This window comes from Alternaria hordeiaustralica, assembly GCF_023758085.1.
Source record: "Alternaria hordeiaustralica strain BMP 2776 chromosome Unknown scaffold_14, whole genome shotgun sequence".
Classification (NCBI taxonomy): Eukaryota; Fungi; Ascomycota; class Dothideomycetes; order Pleosporales; family Pleosporaceae; genus Alternaria; species Alternaria hordeiaustralica.
In genome coordinates, this window is record NW_026056786.1 from 548,364 (window position 1) to 574,373 (window position 26,010).

A 26,010-nucleotide genomic window follows, 5' to 3' on the forward strand; every position below is an offset into this window, starting at 1 on the left:
GAAGAGGTATCTGTTCCTTCGCTTGCTGTGTTGATAAGCCTTGGAAGCGGCGTAGTGTCGACCTAAGGCTGGGCTTCTTGCTACTGTCCCCGCATTGTACTATCCGTGAAGTCTGGGGTTGCAGTAGCGCTGCTAGCATGTAGGGACGGATAGATTTTGGCCGTGAATATCGACGCGTCTAAGTTTGAGACGATCGCGTGAACCTTTGTCGGCATAAAGATGCTAGGGTTCGTACCGTGAATAGGATCAACCAACCCTTCGTCCTGTTGACGTCAAAATGCTGTTCACTCGTGCAACTGCGAAGCTGTTGCTTATTTCTCTTGCTGCTGCCGCGCCGCCATCAGCGTTGAAGAGGGCCGCTTCCATACTTCCTTTATCAACCAAGGGGCGAGATATCGTCGACGCGAACGGCGATGTCTTCCACTTCATGTCGACCAATTGGCCAGGCCACCAAGAGATCATGATTCCTGAAGGCCTCCAGCACTCATCCGTCCAAGATATCGTATCGTGGTTTCCTAAGCTCGGCCTCAACTCGGTCCGCATGCCGTTCGCAATCCAGATGGTGGATGACTACCTTGCGAACAGCCCTGACCAGACTCTCGAAAAGAGTGTCCTTAATGCGATTCCGGGCACAAACGGTACCGATGTTCTGAACTCTATCCTGGAGAAGAACCCACAGTTCACCAGGAACACGACAAGACTGCAAGTCTGGGATGCTGTTGGCAAGGAACTTTCGCGTCAAGGTGTGATTATCCACTTGGACAACCACGTATCGAAGGCATTCTGGTGCTGCGGCGATGACGACGGTAACGGCTGGTTCGGCGAGAAGGACTTTGACGTGGAGAAGTGGAAGCGAGGTCTGGCCTTCATGACGAAACACGTATGCACTTAAAAGACCGTCTGCTATGGAACAGATGCTGACGAGCTTAGGCGAAAGAAAACTGGTCGACGTTCTCGTCAATGGGACTGCGCAATGAGCTGCGAGCTGCCAAGGTAGCCGAGCCGGTCGACTGGTATACGTGGTACATCCACATGACTGCCGCTGCAGACGCCGTTCACGAGGCCGATCCCAATGCGCTAATCTTCTTCTCTGGTCTTTCGTACGACACGTACATTGACCCCATCCCTCTCGGAAAGACGCTCAACGGCACCAGCGGTACATCTACTGCAAACAAGACCGCGAAGTTCGTGCCCGATAGCTTTGCCTGGAAGGATAAGATCGTTCTCGAGATCCACAAGTATGACTTCGAAGCCACCCAGGATGACTGCGCGACCTTCAAGAGGAAGTGGTATCAGAAGGGCTTCCAGGCCGTCAACCCCGACGACCCAGCGACCAAGTATACCTTCCCGATGGTCATCTCCGAATGGGGATTCATCCAGAACGGAACGTATTGGAACCAAACCACTTACGCGGAATGTTTGGTGGAGATGGTCAAGGAGTACCAGGTTAGCTGGCAGCATTGGGAGCTCTCAGGTAGCTTCTACCTCCAGACTCGTCCTAACCGAACTCCCAACACACTGATTGGGGCGGATGAGGCTTGGGGCTTGTTGAACTACGATTGGTCTGCTCTTCGATCGCCGGTCACCCTAGAGAACAGCTTGTACAAGATGATTGAAGCGTTGGAGTAGTGGAATCGTAATGTAGAAGTAGATGTAGTCAAACCAGAATCGAATCTCCGTCGCGATCACGTTCTGCCGTATACATACTGTCCTGAGATGTATAGTCGCGTGAAGATGCACATGCACGGCTCTGTACGGGAGGTCCCCAGGCACCATCCTCTTCCAAGGGTACACAAGGAACGCATGTTCAATGCGAACAGTTTGCCGAGATGGGCTCAGGAAGTGAAAGCACACGTGTCGGTTGCAAGTGGCAGACGCGGGCGATGAATATGGATGTTCGCGTTCGCGACGCGTTTAGACACGCCTAAGATTTTCAGATCGCGAACGTGTCTATGACGTCATCAGTAGTTACCACACCACACATGCATCTGCGCAACGCCAGATAGAAGAGAACTTGCATGCGAAGAAATGAGCGGTGTAGTAATCAGCGAGTGATACCGAGGCCTACTTTCACGCTTGTTAGGCGGACGATGCGCCGAAGTTGCTTGCCTGTGGCTGCGCCTTGGCACGACTCATGGACCGCAATGCATCCTTCCCGAACCAAGATCTGAGCTTCATTCCATCACCCCACAGCTTCCCCATGCTCTTGGCTATCTTCCAGCAGCTCAACACCCACCGGATAACGGAATAATACCTATTTCAGCGCCCGTTTGTGGATTTCTCTCCAGAAGAAGCCCGCCCCCGCACTTGACCATCCGTATGCAGAAATACACCGACGCCCGCGGATGAGCGGTCCAGTCGCTTACTAGCTTTGAGATTTAGCCATGCGGGAACTACCTACTCACCTGTCCTTCGGGTTCCGACGAACGTCAGGGCTTTAAGCACGAAAACCCCAGCTTTGTCGTACTTTTCCGAGGTCGTGCCGTCAACACTTTCATCTGACGAGAGGCTACTCAACATGGCTAGCACGCAGCCCAACGACGAAACTGCTGGCGTCGCCAACAGGACTGGCGAGTTCGATACCAACGTTATCGCGCCTGCTGAAGCTCCCAAGAGGTCGCCATGGAAAGCGTGGATGTACCTCTGGGAATGGTATCCTAAGCACTACCCTGAGGAGGAGAGGAAGTTGCTGAGGAAGATGGACGCTTGTCTGCTGACCTTCTGTTCCTTCATGTGTAAGTCATCCTACTGGAACTTCAGTTCCTCATATACTCACAAGATCAGTCTTCCTTAAGTGGCTGGACTCCTCCAACATCAAGAACGCCTATGTGTCGGGCATGAAGGAAGAGCTTAGTCTCTACGGCAACGAGTACTCGTTATTCGACACCTTCTACAACGTCGGATATCTCGTGTTCCAGGTCCCATCTTTACTCCTATTGTCCAGACCGAAGATTGCTAAGTACTATCTGCCGACCATGGAAGTGCTGTGGTCCATTGTGACTTTCTGCCAGAGTCAGATGCGCAGTCGAAACGACATCTACGGTACTCGATTTCTGCTCGGTCTGCTCGAGACGCCTGTAGCATCTGGTACCACATATGTACTTGGCTCTTGGTACAGGCCTGAGGAGGTCTTCAAAAGGACGGGAGTATGGTATGTCTCCAACAACATTGCCGTGATGTTTGGTGGATATCTACAAGCTGCGGCCTACAACAACCTCAACGGGTAAGCGACCTTCCGCAAAGCATTATGCTATCACTAACCTCTTGTAGTGTCGGTGGCATGTCGGGTTGGAGATGGCTGTTTATTATAGACGGAGTAATCTCTCTCCCCATTGCTCTTGCGGGCTTCCTCATCTTCCCGGGTCTACCAAGCAGTGCGAAGCCATGGTGGCTTACACCAAAAGAGCATGCGCTAGCTCGCTCACGCATGGTTAACGCCGGTGTCGCACCAAGCAAAGAGCTTAGCTGGACGGTCGCAAAGCGCACATTCATGCGCTGGGAGTTTTACATGGGCGTACTGTGTTACACCTTGTGAGCATCTTCGAGTAACCCATAGTTACAACCGCTGACCCACTACTAGCTTCTTATCCTCCTCTTATCCTCACGGACAGATGGCAATCTGGCTCAAGGATCTTGCTGCCAAATATCCCGGCGCCTACACAGTTCCCCAAATCAACACTATCCCTACTGGTGCCCAAGGTGTTTCTGTTTTCGCCGCACTACTCGCCACCTCCCTCTGTATGGTCTATCCGCTCTGGTCCATCTTCTCGATCGTCCAGACTATCTACATTGTCGCCAACATCTCTCTTCTGGTCTGGAACATCCCTAAGGGCTACCACTTCGCATGCTACTACCTCCTCGGTGTATCAGCTGCTGTGACACCCATTCTCATGCCATTCATCAACATGGCTCTACGTGACGACGCAGAAGCCCGTGCTGTCACCGTCGGCGCTATGTTGACAGCTGGCTGGGCTGTCTTTTCCTTCTACCCCATCACAGTATTCCCTATCGTCGAGGGCCCGAAATGGACCAAGGGCTATGCAGTGAATATCTGCTTTATTGTAGGATGCTGGAGCTCCTTCTTGGTCATGCAGTATCTCTACAAGAAGAGCGAGAATAAGAAGCAGAACATGATGATTAGAGACGTGGCTAAGGATCAGGAAGACATGGCTGGACTGGACATCAAGGACGCAGCGGAGGTCGAACATGCAGAGGTCAGGAAATGATGTGCAGGAGAGACAGATACCCTGAGTTGCTTGTCGGTGCGCTGTATAGGTCGGCTTTGTGAAACTGCAGATATGGAATGCAAAACTTTTTGTTGAATGGAATCATCCAGCTCGCATAATCAAACATATTTTGCTCTACCAAAAGCCGAACTCTGCAGTCTACGCAACGCCTCTCTAAGCCCCAAACTAAAACACCATCATGCCTTCTCAACCCCATCACCGGATCCCACAAACGCTACGAGGACGTGCGCAAACCCAGCCCGACATGTCTAACGCAGCAACGGATTCCCTCTCCCCACCACGGCATCGACATAGAACCGAGCGACAGGTTATCCCACGCCGTCACGGTACACCCTCCCACTCCCCTTACTACAACCGCATAATCAGACTTGAAGGCCAAATCACCTCTATCATCTCAATCCTAAAATTCCACCTTCGATACGCAGACTTCCCGACGGATACCTCTCTCTCGGCACTACGCCTCCATCCACTACCTGTATACTTCGACATAATACAAGAGCTCATCAACCACATCGAATGCGGTTTAGATTATAACGGCGCATTCAATGCCGGCGATCTGATATATCTAGCGCAAGAATGCTATTTCCCGCATGTGAAACGGCGGGTGAAGGCAGACGAAGAAGAAGTAGAAGGAGAAGTAGCACCACAACCGCACTGGCCTAAGATCCTCTTCCTCGCACAGCTTCAACGTATCCTCGAAGATACGACGCTCAGTCTGGCTCAGAGTCTAAAAGCGGGTTGGGAGTGGTTTATGGATCTTGATGTTTTCCCTTCGCTACCTGGGGGAATGAGGGAGTGGGCGTTGGGGTGGCATGAATTGCCAGCGGTGAAGCAGAAGGAATTTCTCCGGCTCTTTGATGTAGATGCGAAGGTTCTGGCTGGCACGATGGACGCAGTGAGTATGATGTCTCTGCGCGGTCCGTTGACCTTAGACCGCGAGCAGGTAGGCTGCGTTACTACGTTTCTAGCACAAGACCGTCCACTCGACGCGGTAGTCCCTCTGATGCTTAACCCGTCAAAGCAGAACCTTGGGTCGTGTTCGCTCTGCGGCACTATACTGCGAAAACAAGATATCGGTTCTGAGAAGTCGCATCGTCCTGTTGAGATTCCCTGCAGACATGTCTTCGGCTCGGAGTGTATTGTAAGCCACTTTCGTAAGCCGGGGGTGTGGAGTTGTCCATGTTGTGGATGGAATCTGTTCGATGCGCCGCATCATCCTGTTACGCCGAGGGAAGTCGTAGAGAGCTGTGATCGCATCTTGAAGTACTTAGATCCGCCGATGCAGGTTAGCTTTCCCGCAAGCCCGCACTCGTATCTTGAGAAACTAGGGATAGTTTTCGAAGACGCGGATGCGATACGGGTGCATTTGAACTGCTGGCTTAACGCTCCGTATGCTGCGTATGTTGAGCTGTTCGGGTTGTTCGATTTGGCGCTGTATCTTGCGAGGGATAGGCTAGGTGCTGCAGTGAGGGGGGATGTTATTGAGTTTAGGGAGGTGGTGGGAAGGCAATTTCAGGTTGAGGCGAGGATTCAGTGGTTGGAGTTTTTGAGGAGCTGTCATCCTAATTCTCCGGTGGTTTGGTAGGGAGACATAGATCGTAGTTGCGAACCCAGGTTAGATTACCTTCTTGAAGCCTCTTTGGTGAGGGCTCGCTTCCATGGAGATGTATCAAGTGCAACCTCCAGTGAGATACGACACAGAAGCACCCTGGGAAAATGCCGAGCATCTTCCCTTAAGAGCTGTCCCATCATCATAGTCCCCTTCTCAACTCTCCGACACCGTACGTCTTACCCATGTGCAGGTATCCCTAGAGAGCGACACCAACATGCATTGTGTTTCGGAAGTTCGTCTACAAGATCCGCTCAAGACCCCGTCCCACCTCTTCCCACGAGTCATACCACCACCCTCCGTCGAACCATTCCTCCGCGCCATCCGAACCCTCCGACTCGTCCGACACTTCGGCCGACAGCATCGGGCCTTGAGGATGCCAAGAGTACCGGAGCAGAGACTCGCAACATGCACTGTCATGCAACGTCTGCATTAGCCCACGGCAATTAGCACATCCCGTAGCTTCGGCGTAATGAATACGCACGTGAAGATCGCCACGCCCTCACGCAGTAGTCACGGAGCATCGGACATAACCCACGGAGCGAGAACAAGAAGTATCGATTGAACCACGCTACCCAACAGGGCGCTCTAAGGATGGGTATAGACAAGAACAGGGACTTGCGATGAGGAGAAACCTCTCTAGTTTAGTAGGAAACAGGGTGTGTATGTATGTACAAGAAGAGAAAGAGGGGAAATAATGCAATGAGTGGTGACTGCAGACCAGCAAAAGGTCCAGCCTTGAATGTGTGTAACCAAGAAAACGCCCAGCGATACTTATACCCAAATGCCAATGCCAGAGTGATGACTAGGCGGACAGAAATCAAGCCTTCTCCTTCTTAAAGCAATTCTTGAGGCGAAGCTTGATCTTGTACATGTACCAATCGCTCTTCCTCTTGAGTCCGAGGCCCTCGCTCCCGTCTTCACCAGCTTTAGCGTTGATGTCTCTACTCTTACTACGCCCACCTTTCTTCTCTTGCTTGCGCTTCTTCTCGTTCATGACAAACATGCTTGTAGGACGTTTCTTGAGTCCAGGTCCGTCAGTGACACCGGAATCCCACATGCCGGTTGTCGTGATGGGCGCATAAGCGGATTGTGTCTTGCGGGAACGTTCTGTTTCTGGCATGGCGGGCGATAGGAGCGGGGAGGCGAGGAGAGGCGCGGGCGAGCTTGGGCCTTCGGTTGATGGGGAGATGACGACGGGAGAGGGGATGGCGGCAGGGTGTGGGCGGGTTGATTCGGCGGAGGGACGTTCTATGGGTGAAGGGAGTGAGAGCTCTTTGATGCGAAGGAGTTCCACGCTGCGTTTCATGGTGCGCTCTTCGGGGGTCTCGACGAGTGTCTGGTCTTCGAAAGTAAGGCCGTACTTCTTCCTCATACTGCCGGTCATGCTATGCAGGGCGGTGCCGGTGGAGTTCGCACGTCGCGCACGTGTCTTGACAACAGGTACGGGAGAGGCATGTATCGCCGTTTTGGTTGACGCAGGCGAAGGAGGAGTATCAGTGAAGCTTGTCGTGCGACGGGGGAGCCTTTCCATGCTCGGTTTGAACATCCGAGGAAACGAGCGGCGCTTCTCGTCGAGAGTCGATGCTGGAGATGGCGAGCGCGGGCAGTCCAACATGGACATGGAGAATGTGCGGTTGGCGCATGGACGGAAGGTTGCAGAGGGTGTCAAGGTTGGAGGCGAAGCCAAGGAGGGACTCTCTGTCGCGAATTCTCTAGACGCAACCCAGACACCAGAGGCCAGGATGAATTGTCGGAGAGCGTCACCTGTCTCGGTGGGGAGCTGTTCCGTCAATGTGTCCATGAAGGTGTTCATGTCGATGCTGGAGGTGTCGGTAGTAGGTGACTGGGTGTAGGAAGTTATGCTAGGCGTTGACGGCGAGGCAGCAGACGGCATTGCGTAGGTATCCATGACATCTATGCGACTGCGGGTCATCGTTGCAATGATGGGATGGCGCCTAGAGTTGACACTCAAGGTGCTGAAGGTAAACTTCTTCTCGTCTGGAGCTTGAGGAAGCGATGGCGACAGCGGCGCAGTCGTCGACATGCTCGAGACACGACGCGAGTGGTTTGGCTTCAACACCCAACGAGCCTTCAGCGTCAGTCCATGTTCATCAGTGCTATTGAACTCGTAACCTCCGTTAGGCATGTCGGTGACTGCCCAGCGACTCGTCCCGTCGTTCATGCAAATCTCCGTTGTCTCAGTAACCCCCCTGTCGCACTTCCGTGAGCTGATGACGCCAATGATGTCGCGCGAGCCCCAGCGATCTTCTTCCGACTTGTTCTCGTCATCCTGACTGTTGTATGCTTCTGCTTGCGCAATGAGGAGATCGTGCGGTCCCAGTCTTTCCCTAGTGTTGAAGCTTCGCGAAAGACGTCTCGAGGCTCGCTGTGGAATGGCCGAGAAAGGAACGACTTCATAGGCTGGCTTTGGTCGCTGTGACGCAATGACTTGGTGTAGCTGCAGGGCAACTCTTTGCCGGCTATGGAGCTTGGAGCGAGTGTTTACCGGTCGGGCGATGATGTAGGAGGTCTTGGAACGAGGGGTCCGCTTCTTGGGCTTGACGCTGGTAGCATCGCTGCCGGAGGAGACAGGTCTTGAAGGAGCGAGAGTGATGGTGGCTTCGTCATGCGGCTTCTTCATCGCATCCCTATGCGAGGCGCGCGTAGGAGTGTCAGGGGCATCGGTCGTAGGGTCGGTATGGGTAGAAGGAAGGGTCGCCTGCGACGGTGAAGGAGTCTGGCCGCGCAAGACGGAACCGAGAAGGGAAAGCGGCATCTGCAGGAAAGAGCCATTGGTGGTGGGTGAGGCTGCACGCGGTGGTGAGCTCTCATGGCCGTGTTTGGCGGCGTCGGCGGTCAACATGTCCAGCAGCATTGCTCCAGCACTCAATCCAGGTGTGACATGCTGAGAGACCCGTCAGCAAACAAGGAAATGACGAAAACACAGGCGCAATCAGCGCATGGGACGCCATTGTTCTTATGAAGGCGGGCCCCAAGGGCTGTGCGCTGAAGTTTGGAGGTCGTGCCCCCTCAAGCGTAATAGGCACACCCACAGGCGACGAACAACTGGGGCTGACTTACAAGCCACAGCTAGCAGGCTGACCTTATGCAGGGAGTGGGCTGGCCAATCAATCGCTCCCTATAATTTGAGCTTGTGCAGCTGAGTGTCTCAGGACGCGGCGCAGATGCAATTGCAGAAAACGAAATGGAAACAGAAAAGAAGCCGCCCTGATGGGCCCCCCGTCAGGTCATTCATCGGCCGGCAGGGCTCTACTCACCATCCGCATCGTCGACGCACAAGGCACACAGGCTCCAACGCCGGTAAAGTCAACCGTCGTCCGTCCCGTGGGCGCAGGGACGCCAGCAAAGCCGCATCCGGCAAGGGGCTAGAACGATTGGCCCATCGTGCATATCATGCACACTCGCTACGAGCCCCTCTTTTTGCTTCATCTGGGAGCGATTACTCGGCTTCGGCGGACAAAAGCTGGGGGGCGGCTTACGGTGTGCTCATCGCCAGCAGAGAGACCGCTGACGGCGAGGTCTCACTTCGGTTCGGTGCGGACCTTTGAGCGAGCGCAGAAGACACGTTCCGCAGGGGTCCGAATACCTGATTATCTCACGATCTTAAGATTGATCATGCGGCACGGCGACCATGGAACCTTCATAAGGAACTCTGGGCAGTCAATGCACGGCGTATTCGTATACACCGCGCGGAGCTTCGATTGGCTAGCCTTGCGATGTTTCAAGCGAACAACGCTGTCAGCCAAGCCACACAGAAGACATTGACCACGAGATTCAGATTGAAGCATCATGGCAAAAGTAGATCGCAGCTGACGCGAAGCTTGTCAAACTCAGGCGTTGCTGTTGTGATGTTCGCTACAACAATGGAACAAGGCACCCCGCAGCGCCTGAGGCTTACGCAACTCTAGGTACCATGAACGTCGCGAGGAGGGTTTCGAATTAGCCGTTACCTCACCGACAAAGCAGCACACCATTACGCCGTGCTGCACCTCGTGCTGCACGACCCGCTGCAACTCACGATCTTTCTGCAAGCCAGCTCGCTTCTGATCGTCGGTTCCGTAGTGCTCCGCATCCCGCTGCTAAATTTTCACCGAGACCGACTCGTCAGCTGGAGGGTACATTACCGTCACGCACTCGGCTCAACCGAACTTCCGAGATATCTAACCTATCGAAACAGGAAAGCATTGCGTACGAAAAGTATTACTATTCACCCATTTGTCAAGAAACCCCCGATTCTCACGGCCGCAACGATACGAAAGTTGTGTCAGCGAGGGTCGCGATTTCTTGTAACAAGTGCAAATGCCAACGGACGAAATATCAGGCGAGGGCTTCGGTACCCATCCATCAGCTGAAAGCCTTGTCAATTGGTTTACACAAAATGGGGGTCAGCTCAGTCCAGACGTCCAGATCGTCTACAGCGACTCGCATGGCTTTCACATGCGCGCTGCCAGACCATTGAGCTCCACTGTGGTGGCTTCATGTCCATTGAAGCTGACGCTGTCTTCTCTCAACTTAGACCCAGAGGAGAAGGAGGTGTTGTACATCGAGAGCCCTCTTCAACGGTGTCGGGAGAAGATTCCGGATCACATTCTGACGTACCTGCTGTTGATTGAACAGCGCAAGAGGGGCGATCAGTCGCCATGGCACGCATACATCACATGTCTACCAGGGCCTGAAAGTATGACTACGCCTCTGTGGTTTGACGAGAGCGATATCGCCTTTTTGACCGGTACCAGCCTAGCGCCTGCGACCAAGGAAAGAAAGGCTGAGTTGCAACACCAATGGGAAACTGCTGTGGCTGTCATGAAAGAGCTTGGTATGCCTCTTGCTGACGAGATCGACCTGTAAGTCCTTTAGCGAGTGCGATTCAGCGCAATCTACATTGTGTCTAGCGTGCACTATAAAGTCAGCACTACCTCTGCCACAACTGAGACACTGCAAGCGAGTTGTGCTTTTGTGTGCCAACAACACAGATCTCCACATATATGGCTCATGATACACCGATACATCAGCTTTCTGGCGCAGCCTGCTAACGATCCTCAGCGATTCGTTACTATGGGCAGCCACCATCTTCACTTCGCGAGCCTTCATCTCGACCCACATGTTACCGGAAAGAGAGACCATACCTATTCTCTTTCCGGTGGTCGATATTCTGAATCACTCTGTATCCGCCAAAGTAGAATGGGACTTCCAGCCTCACCAGTCTTTCACGCTCAAGTGCCTTGAAGGCGAGTCGTTTCAGCCCGGCCAGGAACTCTTCAACAACTACGCACCTAAGCAGAACGATGAGCTACTCCTCGGCTATGGTTTCTGCCTAGAAGACAACCCTATTGAGCAGTTTGCTTTGAAGCTCGCGTTTCAGCCGCAACTGCAGCAGTATGCACAGCAGCTAGGTCTGCTGAATCCAGAGAATGTGCCTTTTGGCATGTCGAAAGATTTCCTGGCCACGGATCCGAACAAGGAGCAGCATTTCCTACGCGCCAAGGGCCATCCATTTGGTCGCTACGATAACCACGTACCATTCTTCCGCGGTGTTCCGCCTTACATTGTTCACTTCTTCTTTATCCAGACGATCATAACTTCTGAAGTGGATGTGAGCACTATCGACATCGCAAGACCAGGCCCAAGAATTACGCTGCAAGTATTAGTACTCCTGCACCAAGCGCTGGAGCAGAGGTGCAGTACTCTTCCACTGCAGATAGATCAGGAACCCCGGAACGACAAGCAAAAGTATGCGAGGATTTATCGCGACAGCCAGGCCAGGATCATTCATTCAGTGCGGCAAGAGCTCAAGGACGCGATTACAAAGTTGCGCGCACCAAACGCTGAAATTCCCACCCGCGCCTTGCATAGTCTCTCGAATGTGCTGGCAGCCTTCAGCACCGACCTTCCAGAACCAGCAAAGACCTTCTCAAGCGCTCTCAAGAAACATGGTGTTCAAGGTCAACAAAGCGAAGGTCTGGAGTGGACGGTATTACTAACCGTCCTGTTGTCGTTGATGTTGACTACACAAGACACAAACGACATTAAGGTCTTTACTCTAGTGCGCGACTTGTGCTCTAAACACACCCTTCCTACACTAGAAGACGGCATTGAAGACGTTGACACATACACCTTCGTCGACGAAAACCTCGGCGACTTCGTACATTTCCCTTCTGCAGATGCAGACGCCGCACCCACGGATATACTAGACGACCTTGGTCTGACCTTCGTCAACCAACCCGCCGATAGCTCAGCACCTGTCTTCATCCAAGGACGCACAGAAAACCTCGGCGCAAGAGTAATTATGTGGGCAATGAAGGTTGTAGAGAAAGACGTTGTACCTGTGTTTGAAGATGGGCAGATAGTGAGATGTCTGTATGCCAGAGCGCAGACAACGGAGAATGGGCAAAGCGACGAGACGTGGATGTATGAGTAGAACCAAGACACAATTTCATATTGCACAATCCATATGTACCTGCAATCACCACTACCATCTTCTTAGTTATCAAGTGTGTACCTGCTCACCCGCATCACCTGGGCATGATCCTGCCACCACAGCTGCTCAACACATCTCCTCAGCGCAAGGCTTCAGTGTCTTCAAGAGGACGAAAGACATCGTAGAGCCAGCATTTTGGACTCACCTGTGAAAGGTGCAGTCCGGTGTCTCACCGGTCGCTACGTTGGTCTTCGACGATAGCTGTGCGCAGATATAGCAACTCCGTATACAACCCTCTCTCGTCTTCTTCTCCCATCACCTCACCACTCTTTTCCTCAGTCACCAGTCCCCGCAGATTGAGACGTTTGACGCGCTCACTGTCATCGCTCCTTACCCAATGAGGCTGATGGAAGCCCCGCACTAGCGTGACAGCTAGCGTGTGTCCCCTGCAGCGTCTCGCTTTGGCAACGCCAACGCGTAAACACAGACCCTCCTTGAACAAAACACGCCTCCACTTTTTGCTTTCTCACCACCACGCCTTCCTTTCGTCTACGCTCGCTGCTTCTTATCGCTCACCGCCTACTTTACACACGATAGAGCGTTTATCGTCTTTAATTTCGCCCTTTCGTCCTGCGGGACACGATTACAGCCATGGCGGACGACTCTATAATGGACGACTCCGTATTCGACGAGGGCGCCAGCTCTGACTTCGCGCCGCCTGCGAAGCCCACAAAGGCCACCAAGGCTGCCGCAAAGCCCAAGGCAGCAGCAACGAAGAAAGCAGCAGGTCCTGCGAAACCTCGAGGACGGCCCGCCGGCGCGGCTGCAAAGCCCAAGGCAAAGGCCGCCCCCAAGAAGAAGGCGAAGGTCGTCTCAGACGATGAGAACTCTGACATCGACATGGACGCGGACCCTGTCAACGACGACGAGTCACTCCTAGACGACACACCACCGAAAGCCAAAAAAGCAGCAGCCCCGAAGAAGTCCAGCGGCAAACCTCTTGCAGACATCGCGAACGAGAGCTTTGGCGGAGATGCCGACGATGTACCCATCTCGGCGCCCAAGAAGGGCGGTGCCAGCAGCAAGTACCAGATGGTGAGTGCGCGAGGTCTGGGTAGCAAAGCATTGGCTAACACATATACAGTTGACGCATTTGGAGCACATCATGAAGCGCCCGGACACATACATCGGCTCCGTAGAGCGCCAGACGGACAAGATGTGGGTGTACAACTCAGAGAGCGAGTCGATGGAGTTCCGCGACGTCTCCTACGTCCCCGGTCTCTACAAGATCTTCGACGAGATCCTCGTCAACGCGGCCGACAACAAGCAGAACGACAAGAACATGAGCGAGATCAGGGTCACGGTTGACCGCGAGTCTGGCGAGATCTCCATTAAGAACGACGGCAAGGGAATCCCAATTGAGATTCACAAAGTTAGTCGCCTTCAAACCCCAGCCCAATACACTACTAACCTGACTAGGAACACGGCATATATGTACCAGAGATGATCTTTGGTCACCTCCTCACCTCCTCCAACTACGACGACAACCAGCAGAAAGTCACGGGTGGTCGCAATGGTTACGGAGCCAAGCTCTGTAACGTTTTCAGTACCGAATTCACAGTCGAGACGGTCGATTCGAAACAGAAGAAGAAGTACAAGCAGACATGGACTGAGAACATGAGCAAGATGGGCAAGGCCAAGATTACCGACATCAAGGGGGACGACTACACCAAGGTCAGCTGGAAGGCCGACTATGCTCGCTTCGGAATGGCTGGTATCGACGACGATTTCGAGGCCATCATCAAGCGCAGGACTTACGACATGGCCGGTACGCTACGGGGCATGAAGGTCTACCTGAACGGCGACCGCATCAAGATCTCGTCATTCGCGAAGTACATGGAGATGTACACCAAGTCGATTTCGCGAGACCAGGGCAAGAGCGAGGACGACAAGGAGAAGGATGTCATTATCACAGACAAGCTTGACCGCTGGGACATTGGTTTCGCCGTGTCTGATGGTTCCTTCAACCAGGTCTCATTCGTCAACTCGATTGCGACTACGTCTGGCGGTACCCACGTTAACCACATCGCCGACCAGATCATCGACAAGCTCATGGCGATTGTCAACAAGAAGAACAAGGCAGCTGTCAAGCTAAAGCCTGCACAGATCAAGAACCATCTCTTCCTGTTCGTCAACTGTTCCATCGTGAACCCGGCCTTCACATCGCAGACCAAGGAGCAGCTCACGACCAAGGCCAGCCAGTTCGGTAGCAAGCCGGTCCTCAGTGACAAGTTCCTGAACGCCATCGCCAAGACGGAGGTCATCCAGAACATCATGCACTTTGCGCAGCAAAAGGCCGACCAGATGATGAAGAAGACTGACGGCAACAAGCGCAACCGTATCAGCAACGCAAAGCTCACAGATGCCAACAAGGCAGGAACCAAGGACGGACATCTCTGCACACTTATTCTCACTGAGGGTGAGTCAGCCAGTGTACTTGCTTTGGCCGGTCGTGCCGTAGTCAACCAGGATCTGTTTGGTGTCTTCCCGCTTCGTGGTAAGCTCCTCAACGTCCGGGACGCGACCGTCGACCAGATCATGAAGAACGCCGAAATCCAAAACATCAAGAAGTTTATGGGACTTCAACATAAAAAGGAATATACGGTCGCCGACATGAAGAGCTTGCGTTACGGTCATCTCATGATCATGACGGATCAGGATCACGACGGTAGTCATATCAAGGGTCTACTCATCAACTTCCTCCAGTGCCAATTCCCGAGCTTGCTCAAGATCCCCGGCTTCCTCTTGGAGTTCATTACGCCTATCGTCAAGGTGTGGAAGGGCGACCCCAAGAACCCGCGCGGTATGAAGAGCTTCTTCTCCATGCCCGAGTACGAGGAGTGGAAGGAGCAGCACCAGCACGAGAAGGGATGGGATCACAAGTACTACAAGGGATTGGGTACCAGTGACATTCCCGATGCCCAGATCTACTTCAAGGATCTCGACACCCACATGAAGCGCTTCCAGGTCATGCGTGAAGAAGAAGAGAAGCTCATCGAGCTTGCTTTCTCTAAGAAGAAGGCGGACGCTCGTAAGGACTGGTTGCGCGATTTCGTCCCCGGTCAGCATCTTGATCTTACCACGCCCGACATCTCGTACGACGACTTCGTGAACAAAGAGTTGATCCTCTTCTCTATGGCCGATAACGTGCGATCAATTCCCTCGGTCATTGATGGTTTGAAGCCCGGTCAGCGTAAGGTCTTGTACACCTGTTTCAGGCGCAACATCAAGAAGGATGTCAAGGTCGTCGAGCTCGCTGGTTCCGTGTCTGGATCCACCGACTACGCTCACGGTGAAGCCTCTATGCAGGGAACCATTGTCAACCTCGCACAGAACTTTGTCGGTACCAACAACATCAACTACCTGGAACCCAGTGGTAACTTCGGTTCTCGTCTCAAGGGTGGTGCCGATGCCGCCAGCGCCAGGTATATCTACACTCGCCTCTCGCCATTTGCACGAAGAATCTTCCACGGCCACGACGACGCACTGTTGAAGTACGGTGAGTCAGATGGCCACAAGATCGAGCCTGAGATGTTTGTTCCGATCTTACCCACGATTCTCATCAACGGTTCGAGCGGTATCGGTACTGGTTGGAGCTCCGAAATCCCCAACTTCAACCCGATGGATATTATCGACAACATCAAGCGTCGTATGCAGCCAGGCGCCACCAAGGAAGACATGCTTCCAATGATCCCATGGTACAAGGGCTTCAATGGTACAACGACTGTGCTCGGTCCTGATCGTTACCAGTTCACCGGAGTCGTCCGACAGACTGGCGACAACGAGGTTGAGATCACTGAATTGCCAGTTCGTTACTGGACACAAGACTTCAAGGAAAAGCTTGAGGAGATCATCAAGGCTGAGAAGGGCCCTTCATACATCAAGGACTACATCGACTACAACACCCCAGACCGCGTCCACTTCATCATCAAGATGGAAGACAAGTATATGGCAACAGCTCTTGCAAAGGGTCTGGAAGAGATGTTCAAGCTCTTTAAGCCTCAGTCGACTAGCAACTTGGTCGCTTTCGACGCACACGGTCGCATCCACAAGTATGCAAGCGTTCTCGATATCATCGAGGAGTTCTACCACGTCCGTCTGCGATACTACGAGAAGCGAAAGCAGCATCAACTTCAGGTCATGGAGAAGGAGCACTTGAAGATGACGAACCAGGCCAGGTTTATCCAGATGATCATCGACGGCAAGCTCATTGTGTCAAAGAAGAAGAAGACTGTTCTTGTTCAAGAGCTCAAGAAGCTTGGCTTCACTCCCTTCCCCAAGGTCGAGGATGCGAAGGCTGCTGGTGAGGTCGAGGATGTCCAGGAGGATGACTCAGAAGATGTTGAGACAGAAGTGTCCGCTAACGATTACGACTATCTGCTAGGTGTAAGTGCTACTAATTCTTTTTCCGATACCAAAGCTAACGTTCTCTAGATGGCTATCTGGTCTTTGACCCAAGAGCGCGTCGAGAAGCTTCTGAAGCAGATCGGCGAGAAGCAACACGAGATCGACACTCTCATCAAGCTATCACCAAAGGACATTTGGACTGTCGACCTTGAAGCCTTCATGGATGAATGGAATGTCCAGCTGGACGAAGAGGTCAAGCGCAAGAAGAAGATCGCTGCCATCACTCGCCGACCTTCCGCAAAGCTTGGTATCGGCGGCGGCAAGGGCAAGGGAAAGAAGAAGAGAAAGGCAGATGGAAGCGACTCGGACGACTCCGGATCCGACTTTGGCCCGGTTAAGAAAAAGGCAAAGCCGAAGAAGGAGGGGCTGCTCAGCTATCTGCAGCAGGAACCAGTCAAGAAGCCTAGTGCAGCAGAAGCTCTCAAGAGCAGCACCGCGTTCGGCTCAACCGCGCCGCAGAAGCAGGGTACCTTGCTCACCCATCTTGTCAAGAAGAAGGAGGAGACGCCCCAGACGGAAGGCGGAGAAGATGGTAGATCAGCTTCCGCAGACTCTGCACCAGCGCCAGCTGCAACCAAACGGGGTCGCCCAGCTGCTGCAAAACCCATCAAGAAAGATCCGCTTTCGGACGATGAGGACTCGGACGTATTCGCTGCAGTCGCCCAGGAGGCTGCAAAGGAGCCGTCCAAGACTACTGCCTCGCGCACTGCTCGCAGCGCAAAGAAGCAGGCCCCCAAGTACACCATGGGCAGCGACTCGGATGATGATGATGACGATGACCTTCTCGGCGATGTTAGCAGCATGGTCAAGACCATCGGATCCGGTACGAACGGCGTTCCCATGTTCAAAGCCACTACCACTGCGCGTCCAGCAGCCCCAGTAAAGAAGAACAGCCCCATCGAGCCCATCGAGATCGACGGCGACACCACAAACTACGAAGGTCTGATGCCTCAGTCTTCGCCACAACGCCCTCCCCCCCGCAACATCCACGACACAATCATGAGCTCCGACGAGGATGACTTCGATCTCGGCGTCAAGAAGCCCGTCGCAAGCAGACTTACCAAACCCGCCGCGAAGCCCAAAGCCGCAGCCGCTAAGCCCGCACCCAAGCCCAAGGCCGTTGCAAAGAAGCCCGCTGCCCAGAGCCCCGCAGCAAAGGCTTACGCGAAGAAGCACGGCAAAGACGCGGAAACTGCGAAGCCGGCAGCCAAGGCTAAGAAGCAGATCACCATCGACTCTGATGAAGATGAGGAGATGGAGGATGCGGACGCTATTGCCAACGACATCTTGTCTGATGAGGACGAGGATGAACCGATTCCCAAGCCAGCCAAGCGCGCTCCTGCTGCGAGACCTGGTCGCAGGGCTGCTGCTAAGCCGGCGAAGTATGTGGTTAGCGATGATGAGGCGGAGTCGGATGAGGCTTCTGAACCTAGCTTCGATGATGACGATGATAGCGAGTAGATTGCTTGCTTGAGTGCATGTGGGTGGGTGTTTTATACCCTGGTGATTCGGCGTTGTGGGCATGAGGCCATTTTCTCTCGTCTTCATGGGGGGATGGGATTGAACTTATGGGTGGTTCATCGGGCGTTTTGGTGTCGTTTCTTTCGATATACTTTATTGAATGTGTATATTTATTAGAAGTATACTTGAACGTTGCTTGAGTTATGGACTTTGTGATTGTATGTTATGTGTTCGATGCTTTCAGATGTGTAATGTTTGATATAACGTCTGGTCAACGCACCGATGCGATTCTAGCGACGTCACTGTATGGATATCTTCCTCGCGTCCTGGGAAGACTGGAGGCCCTAAGAGTCTGAGCAATCAAGGAGACATACACTTCCAAATAACTCGAACCAGAGCGCTGCATTTTCCCCATACATTCCAGCGGCTTCTACTTGCTCCTAGCATTACATAGATACTACTGCAATCATCAGACTGATTAGTGAATGCACTGGCTCTTCTCTTTCCTGACCACCGCACTAGACCCAATTCTCCCGTTATATCTCTATTACACAATTAACAGCCAGGCAGACCCTAAAGGAGCACAGCAGTCGTCCCACCTTCTCGGCTTACCTGACGGACACGAAGGAAAGTAAGCGCCCGGCCATACTTCCTCAGAAAGGTCGAGATGGATGTCGACGGCGTTTCCATCTCCATCTCCCACACCCTCCAGACACGCGGGATATACTTCCTACGAACCACCTTCATCACAGCCCTCACTATACTTCTTCCCAGATACCTGGGCCTGCCACACTTCTACAACGTCACGATCTTCCTCTGCATCTCCACCTACATCCTCTTCTCCGCCTTAAAACGTCACTCCCCAAACCTACCCCCGGAAGAAGAAGATACGGTACCCCCGGACATAGACACCACACCAACGCTCAGCCGAGGCGCAAAACCAACGATGCAGACGTCGCCTACGTTTGAGCGCGTCCAGGCGGCTGGTAAAGCGAAGCCTACGCACGCTGTCGTGTGGCCGAAGAGTCAGGTGTGGAAGAGAGATGCGCTGGCGGGACGGAGGAATGGTGGTGGGAAGGGAGGGAGGGGGGAGGAGATGGGGTGGTGATGTGGTGGAGGTCGAGGGGAGTGTGTTGGGGATTGGGGTTAAGGGTATAGGAGGGGTTGCGGTGGATGAGAAGGACGTGTTGGTGGTTTGGTAGGAGGGTTTACTTGGTGGATGAGGTGGGACGGAAATATGAAGTGACGGGTTTGATTAATTGTATAATTCATATTAGGATCTCATCAAGCGTGTTAGTGTTAATTGGCTGAGTCGGTGTTGTCGATTTTGGTACGGGTATTTTAGTACCAACTCAGAATGATATCGTAGATTGCTCTGGAGATCGAGACAAGTCTGCGCACGTCTGACGGGTAGGCCGGCTGTAAGACACATGGAAAGCGAGTGATGACAGGGGGGCTGCAATGCTGAGATGGATATCGCGGATCAAAACCAAGGAGATGACGTCATGATGAGCAAAGCTTTCCGAAGAACGAATGTTGGCTCTAGAGATGATGCTGGGTATCGTAATTCCACATCATTAACTATAGTATTATTACAATCGCTAAAGATCAATGCAAACGCCGCATAACGGTCGTACACGTGTACTGGTATCCTAGAAAAACCTCCCCCTTGATCCAACCAGCATCGGCTTCAAGCACGATGTATTATCCACCTTCATATCATACATGTTCCAGGTAGCGCTGCGCGATTTCGTGCGAGCGCTCAGACGTCGCTGACATCTGATCGGGTATTCCAAGAAGCGTCGGAGTAAGACTTGTAGGTATTCTAAACCTGGCTCATGGAGGGACCACCACGGCGGATGCCGCCGCGTAGGTTGGCGCCGCTGCCGCGTCCGTTCATGATGTTGACGGCGAGTGTGGCGACGAAAGCGGCCCATCCGAACCAGAGGAAAGCGGTGGTGGCCTGGGCTTGACGGCAGTTCTGCTCGGTGTCTGCGGAGCTGTTGAGGACCTTGTTGGAGCGGGTGTATCCCTGATACATGTTAGACTCTGCTCTCAGCGAAGAGAACACAAATAACTTACGGCGTTCGAGCAGCTGTGTGCGCCAATGTATGCGGGAAGCGCGACGGCAGCGCAGAAACCGAAGAGGACGCTCAATCCGTCCATGGCGATGTCCACGATGGGAATGCTGAACTTCTCGATGAAGGACGTAGGCAGGAAGTATAGCAATGTGAACAACCACCATACACCGACGAAGAGTGAGTAGTTGATGATGGAGTGGGTTCCGTTCCACGCGCGGGCGATGTTGTTGCCCATGAATGCGGTAACGAGAATGGCGCAGATCAACTATACGATGTTAATGAGGATCTTTGATGAGTCAATGCCATGAACATACCTGCCAGGCGCGAAGGCCCATGGAAACAGCTCTTGACACCATATTGCTGATGTGTATATGGAAAATGTGGTGGTTGGGTGTTGTATTGATGCAAGCGAACTCAAGTTCGTCGTTTCTAGCAAAGCGTTAGGTTTGCGGTGGAGATGAATGAATCGGGTGGCTGCTGTAGATGAAAGGCGATCTGCTGAAGGAGGGCTGGGCTGGGGCTGGAGAATTATAGCAGTCGGCGGCTGGCGGGAGGAAGCGGGTCTTTGTGGCAGCGTCATAGGACCCTGGGCGACCAGCAGTGACGTATGAGGGTCCAATCGTCGCTTCCACCTCCGGAACTATCGGTACTTGCCTTGCTGGTAGCGCCGATCACGACGTGCGGATCTTCGACGGAAGATGGAATTGGAATTGCTGCGTGGTGTTTGTTTGCGATAAAGGCCGTCGTTCGCGCGTGCATTGCTCGAATACTATATATGATTCTACGTTGTTACGCGGCTGTTCTCCTGGTTGCTGCGCAACAACAGCGATGATGCAAGTCGGCACAGGGATGTCCATCAGCGCTATCAGCCACGCTGACGCCCCCAAGCGCTTCGCTCGCATGACCGCACCGTCACCCTAATTCTTTTCTCCGAGGGGGCTACTGCAGTCTTCTACGTAACAACTCGTGCTATGACATGCGCTGTGGCTTCTGGACCGTCGCCGACATGCAAAGTTTGTCTTGACGACATGAGGTTTGACGTTGGTTTTGCACGTGGAGGAGGTTTGGATCTGCGGATACTCGCTCCCCGGATCGACGACGTGATCGCCATCGTTGCGCTCCGCGCGAACTGTTGTGTGACGCGGTTGGACCATGTTTGCAAATCGTCTTCGCACGAGCATTGCCGGCAAGCCAGTCATGGATTATGCTATCTTTTGGGTTGAAAGGCTCTCGCAAGGAGATGCTGTTGCAGATTACGCGCTTTATACTCTTGCTTGGTATCGTGAAACGTAGCGGACGTGTTTTGTTGGCGACTCGGCCCTTTCGCAATGTTGACGTTTTTCAGAAACCTTCTTCGTGCCGTCGTGCAGTCGCATTGTTTTACCAACGCGAGATCCATGCGCGCAGACTTTGCCCAAGGTGGGGTGGATTAGTAACATCAAACCTCAGCAAACATATTCACATATCACTTCAGGCAAAGAAAACCTGAACAGGCCTGCGGCCTACATCATCATAGGAACATGCGAAGGATGTTACCCAACGTCAGTGTAGGCTCCTGAGTGTTCAGTCTTTGCCTTGTATAAGGAGACATTATACACCAACTCCATAAAGACGATTCAATGAAGCAACCACATGTCATTCATCTATATAATAATGTCCAACCCGTATCTGTATTGCAAAGACAAGAGTCTCAGTCTAGGCGACTTTTTCAGATTGGCCGTCCAGCTACCCATCGCTGCCCGAGAGCAGGAGGGTAACATGGACGCATTGATCTTCGACATTCCTTCGACAGCGCCAACAAGCGGCGTGTACCAAGTCACCCCTTCCCATACCACTGAACCGGCTTTGAGAAGGTGGCTTTATGTCGGTGGAGCGAGAAGGACTCGCTGTATGTATATTGATCGAAACAACGTAGCATCGCACGATGTGGCTGGCAGGGTCTGGTGAAGCCATGTCCTCGGGGTATAACCAACATTTGCGTAGTCATCCGAGTATGTCGTCGTTGTATCATCGTCGACTCGAAGCTCAGTGTAGCCGCCGCGGGGGTCTGTGAGATCGGAGGTGTCTACGCATATTTGTATGCCTGCAGCACGGTGGCGTTGCGGGGGCGGCTGGACCGATGAAGACTTCGAGAAGACTCGAAGCATCCAAGACAGCAGGAGGCTGGCAGCTCAAGTACTGCTGCAGGAGAAGAAGTGGTCCCGCGGCTTGGCGGGGTGGTGATGGTGGTGGTGTAGGAGGCACGGAGGAGTTGGAGCTGAAATTTTCAGCCAAAAAGCGGTTTGTGGGCCGCCAAAGGGGTCAAAGCGGAGGCAGGAGGCCAAGGAAGGCGGAGTAGGCAAACCGGCAGCTCACCAGGAGAGTCCACAAGGAAGGCGGCAGTTTGGGAGGACATCTAGGAGCCATTGACCTTCTTTAGCACCTTCACAGCAGCCTGTTTGCCGCCGTGAAGGTCAGTGCTGGTTGCTACACCCTTTTGGTGACCTCGATGTTGTCCAGCTTTACCTTCCTGGCTGCCCAAGGTCTGGCCTCATCCCGCGGACAGAGTCATAGCACCACCCTCCTTCCCCTGCACGAAAGGTAAAGGCGGGGGTCATGTAGAAGCTCTTGATAACAAGATGCCTTCCCTTATACCCCTTGTCATAGTGTTGTGATGTTGTTATGATGTTGTGATGTTGGCCTTGATCCTTCCTCGGGCAAGCGCTGGTGTTGTCCGTGATGTTGCTCGAGCCTTGACCAAAACCTCTCAAATCACCCCACCCCCTTGAGCCCACCAGCCCCCGATGCACCCTGTGTGAAGCCATCAGGAGATTGTGGTCCTTCTCTTTGAACGTGGGCTGCCTCGACACCCTGCGCCTCCGCCTCGGGGGTTGAGCGATGTCTTCTCGACTTCGGCAAATCGCTCCCTCAATTTGCAACCACAAGACTCCCGCCGCCCAGACGGCGCATAATCACCTCCTTGTTGGACTCACATACCACAGAGAGCTCTACCGACAGTATAGGAACGGCAACATGCGCAACGAGACCGCCTCGCAACCTCCCCGCCACACGTACCAGACGGCAAGCCGAAGAAACCACGCCCTCCCCTTCGCCTCTGCGCGGAGAAACCTTCGGTGGATGCGAACGATACCCTCATGCTCCACATCGTCGAGCAACTCGCACCATAACCGGCTGTCAGGTCGATAACATCCTGGTGCCTGGTCGGAAACCATCTTACGCGAGTCCGCGGCGATGGCAACAAGAAGTCTTCTCGAAGACGGCGACAGACTACTCCAAGGCGCGCACCACCCCGGAAATGCTACTCTTGAATACAAAGGGCTGGCCAGACAACAAACAAGCTGAGCGGAAGCCCCTCTATACTCCGCAACCATGGTTGCAACACATCCTGCACATGACGGCGAGGCATCATGTCAATGCAGTCACCACCTTCAGAATACTACTCTTGGATACGAAAGGCTAACCAGGCAACACAGAAGTAGGTTGGCGACCGTTGACTCAACACGAACAGAGTTCATCCCTTGAAACCGAAGCGGCTCTCGGAAGCGGACACCATGTTCGAACAGACACAATGACCAACCCCGCGGGAGTCCGCCCAACACCAAGACGAGGATTCGTTGGCGGCTTCTGGACCGTACCCCGCGCAACCGCGAACGATACCCCTGCGAGATTCGAGTCGTTATAATACAAACGCCACTCTCGAGGTCGGTGTGGCTTCCTGTGGTAGGCTGGGACATCAACAACGCGGAGAATGGTCCATGGGTACGCACTTTGCAAATACCATCAGGGAGGTCCAATACGAGCATGCGCCAGGCATCGCCACAACCATGCGGTACATTGGAAGCCGAGGGGCATGCTACTTTGACCGGGACGCGGATCAGAACATCGGGGCAAGGTACTTGCGATGCCGTTTGGTGACAGCCGGATGGCCTCCACATCGGACCGAGCACTTGATCGGTATCCCAAAAGAGGTTCACAAACGTCGGTTGCGACAGGGTTCCTTCGAGTCGGGCAGCCCGATCTGTGGCAATACCATACGTACCTTAGAGCAGCATACAATGCTGGCAAACATCCTGCAACGACAAACAGAATTTCAAAAGCCCACGGCCGAAGAACGAGCGACCGTTTGAACAAGGCCTCAGGCGGCGAACAGACGTGCGGGCGCATCGTTGACTGGAGGTACCGCGGGGCTTGGTTGTCCTCAATAACGCCAATGCTGTGCGCAGAATGCGGGGTTGTCAGGATGCCGCGCAGCCAATATGCAGAGCCGAAAGAGGAGACTGTCCAACAGCATGCCGTGCCTCGTGTGCTCGACACCAGCCAAAGACACACTGTAATACCCTGTCGGCTGCAGATGGCGAACATGTCGCGAACCACTCAGGAGTCTTCGCGGGACATGTTGGTCGTTAGCTCCAGGAACGCTCGTTGTGTAGCCATCGGTTGCGATACATATATCAAGGGCGGCGTCGAATAGGAGAGGCCCAGACGTGCCCACAGAGATCAACGCGCTGAGCGGGGCATGCCGCGGGTGCGTCAAGCAGCTAAAGAGCTTAGTATTGAGGCCATGGTTGTCGTCGAGACCGCGTGACCTGTTACACTCTAGGGCTGAAAGTGTCCGCAGTGCTGCTTAGAGCTGTTCCGGGGTGCGATAGCCTGACGGGGATGCAGCGTGACTGATGGCGCTTGAAGCGAAACAGAATGGCGTGCAGCAAGCATGAAGCCCTAGAAGAGAAGGGATGGATGTCTTCCGACGGGCCCAACCGAGTCCAGACAGAAGAAATGAGGGGTTCGTTGACGAAACCCCAGCCATGCAGCCCAACGCATCGTCGATCAGGAATTGGGCTAAAGAAGAAGGATGAATCCTGATGAAAGTCGATGAAGCTGTGTTGTCGAGAGGTGGTTACAAGAGGTTTGACGAAGGCCGACGGTTGGATGAACCGGGCCCTGTCCGGCGAGCTTCGCTACCCCCCAACAGCGCAGCAATTTGCAGGAGTTCGCCTGAAGCATACACGGCTAGCCAAAGTTGGGATGGCCGTCTCCGCATTTCCTGCGCAACGACCCTTCACAAGCCCCTGACCCTTGGCCAGCCCGGTGAGCTGCAGAAGCCTCAAAGGCGTTGCATGTCTGCTTGTCTCAGAGACTTACGTCTCGTCTCCTGTAATGAGCATCCTGCCTCGCCTTCCTCCTCTTGCCTCCCTGTCAGCCACATTTCGAAGTCTTTGAGATCGCCGTAAGCTCGCCGCGCTTGGGCTGGTGGAGTCGTCTCCTGATCTGACAAGGCGCGCGGAACGCAGGGTGTCTGCCGCGTCTGCTTCCCAACGTTTCGAACGATCGCCAAGGCGAAACTCTGCTGCTGTCAGTCTGGCCTCTGCGGACGGTGCCCTCCCTATTATATTCATCTGTTCTGCCGTCCATGTCAGAGGGCGACATGTGCTTGCTCTAGTAGTCGCACGTCCATCCTCCGAACATTTGTCCTTGATCTGCGGGACAGCCTTGGGTTTAGCAGCGTGGCGCTTCCCCACACTCCAAGGACCCGGTGCCTTCTTGCCGATCCTAGGCTTGTGTGATTCCATGCGACGACTGATGCCATAGCGGATCGTGTTCGTGTTCGATATCTTCGAGAAGAAAGACTAGGGATAGACTGGTTCAAGAGTTTGGCGCTTGGTTTGCGACGTTTTGAGGTATGTCTTCGCCGATCTGCGACGG

General features: G+C 53.6%; 6 protein-coding genes across 6 annotated transcripts; 4 read left to right on the forward strand and 2 right to left on the reverse strand.

The window, feature by feature from the left end:
• Window positions 1-277: 277 nt before the first annotated feature.
• J4E84_007001 (uncharacterized protein) lies at window positions 278-1,629 on the forward strand (the record flags this gene model as incomplete). Its single annotated transcript, XM_049389588.1, has 2 exons — window positions 278-880; window positions 931-1,629. 2 exons carry the CDS (start codon window positions 278-280, stop codon window positions 1,627-1,629), a joined length of 1,302 nt encoding a protein of 433 aa, XP_049242781.1.
• Window positions 1,630-2,518: 889 nt separating this feature from the next.
• Window positions 2,519-4,226, forward strand: J4E84_007002 (uncharacterized protein; the record flags this gene model as incomplete). The annotated part of the gene is made up of 4 exons (XM_049389589.1): window positions 2,519-2,735; window positions 2,785-3,223; window positions 3,271-3,531; window positions 3,581-4,226. The coding sequence occupies 4 exons, from the start codon at window positions 2,519-2,521 to the stop codon at window positions 4,224-4,226; spliced, it is 1,563 nt and encodes a 520-aa protein (XP_049242782.1).
• Window positions 4,227-6,676: 2,450 nt separating this feature from the next.
• Window positions 6,677-8,722, reverse strand: J4E84_007003 (uncharacterized protein; the record flags this gene model as incomplete). The annotated part of the gene is made up of 1 exon (XM_049389590.1): window positions 6,677-8,722. One exon carries the CDS (start codon window positions 8,720-8,722, stop codon window positions 6,677-6,679), a length of 2,046 nt encoding a protein of 681 aa, XP_049242783.1.
• A 1,457-nt stretch (window positions 8,723-10,179) lies between these two features.
• On the forward strand, window positions 10,180-12,298 carry J4E84_007004 (uncharacterized protein; the record flags this gene model as incomplete). Its single annotated transcript, XM_049389591.1, has 2 exons — window positions 10,180-10,724; window positions 10,924-12,298. The coding sequence occupies 2 exons, from the start codon at window positions 10,180-10,182 to the stop codon at window positions 12,296-12,298; spliced, it is 1,920 nt and encodes a 639-aa protein (XP_049242784.1).
• Window positions 12,299-12,949: 651 nt separating this feature from the next.
• On the forward strand, window positions 12,950-18,226 carry TOP2 (DNA topoisomerase 2; the record flags this gene model as incomplete). The annotated part of the gene is made up of 4 exons (XM_049389592.1): window positions 12,950-13,393; window positions 13,443-13,730; window positions 13,778-16,744; window positions 16,793-18,226. 4 exons carry the CDS (start codon window positions 12,950-12,952, stop codon window positions 18,224-18,226), a joined length of 5,133 nt encoding a protein of 1,710 aa, XP_049242785.1.
• A 1,825-nt stretch (window positions 18,227-20,051) lies between these two features.
• J4E84_007006 (uncharacterized protein) lies at window positions 20,052-20,663 on the reverse strand (the record flags this gene model as incomplete). Its single annotated transcript, XM_049389593.1, has 3 exons — window positions 20,052-20,258; window positions 20,309-20,572; window positions 20,622-20,663. 3 exons carry the CDS (start codon window positions 20,661-20,663, stop codon window positions 20,052-20,054), a joined length of 513 nt encoding a protein of 170 aa, XP_049242786.1.
• Window positions 20,664-26,010: the final 5,347 nt, after the last annotated feature.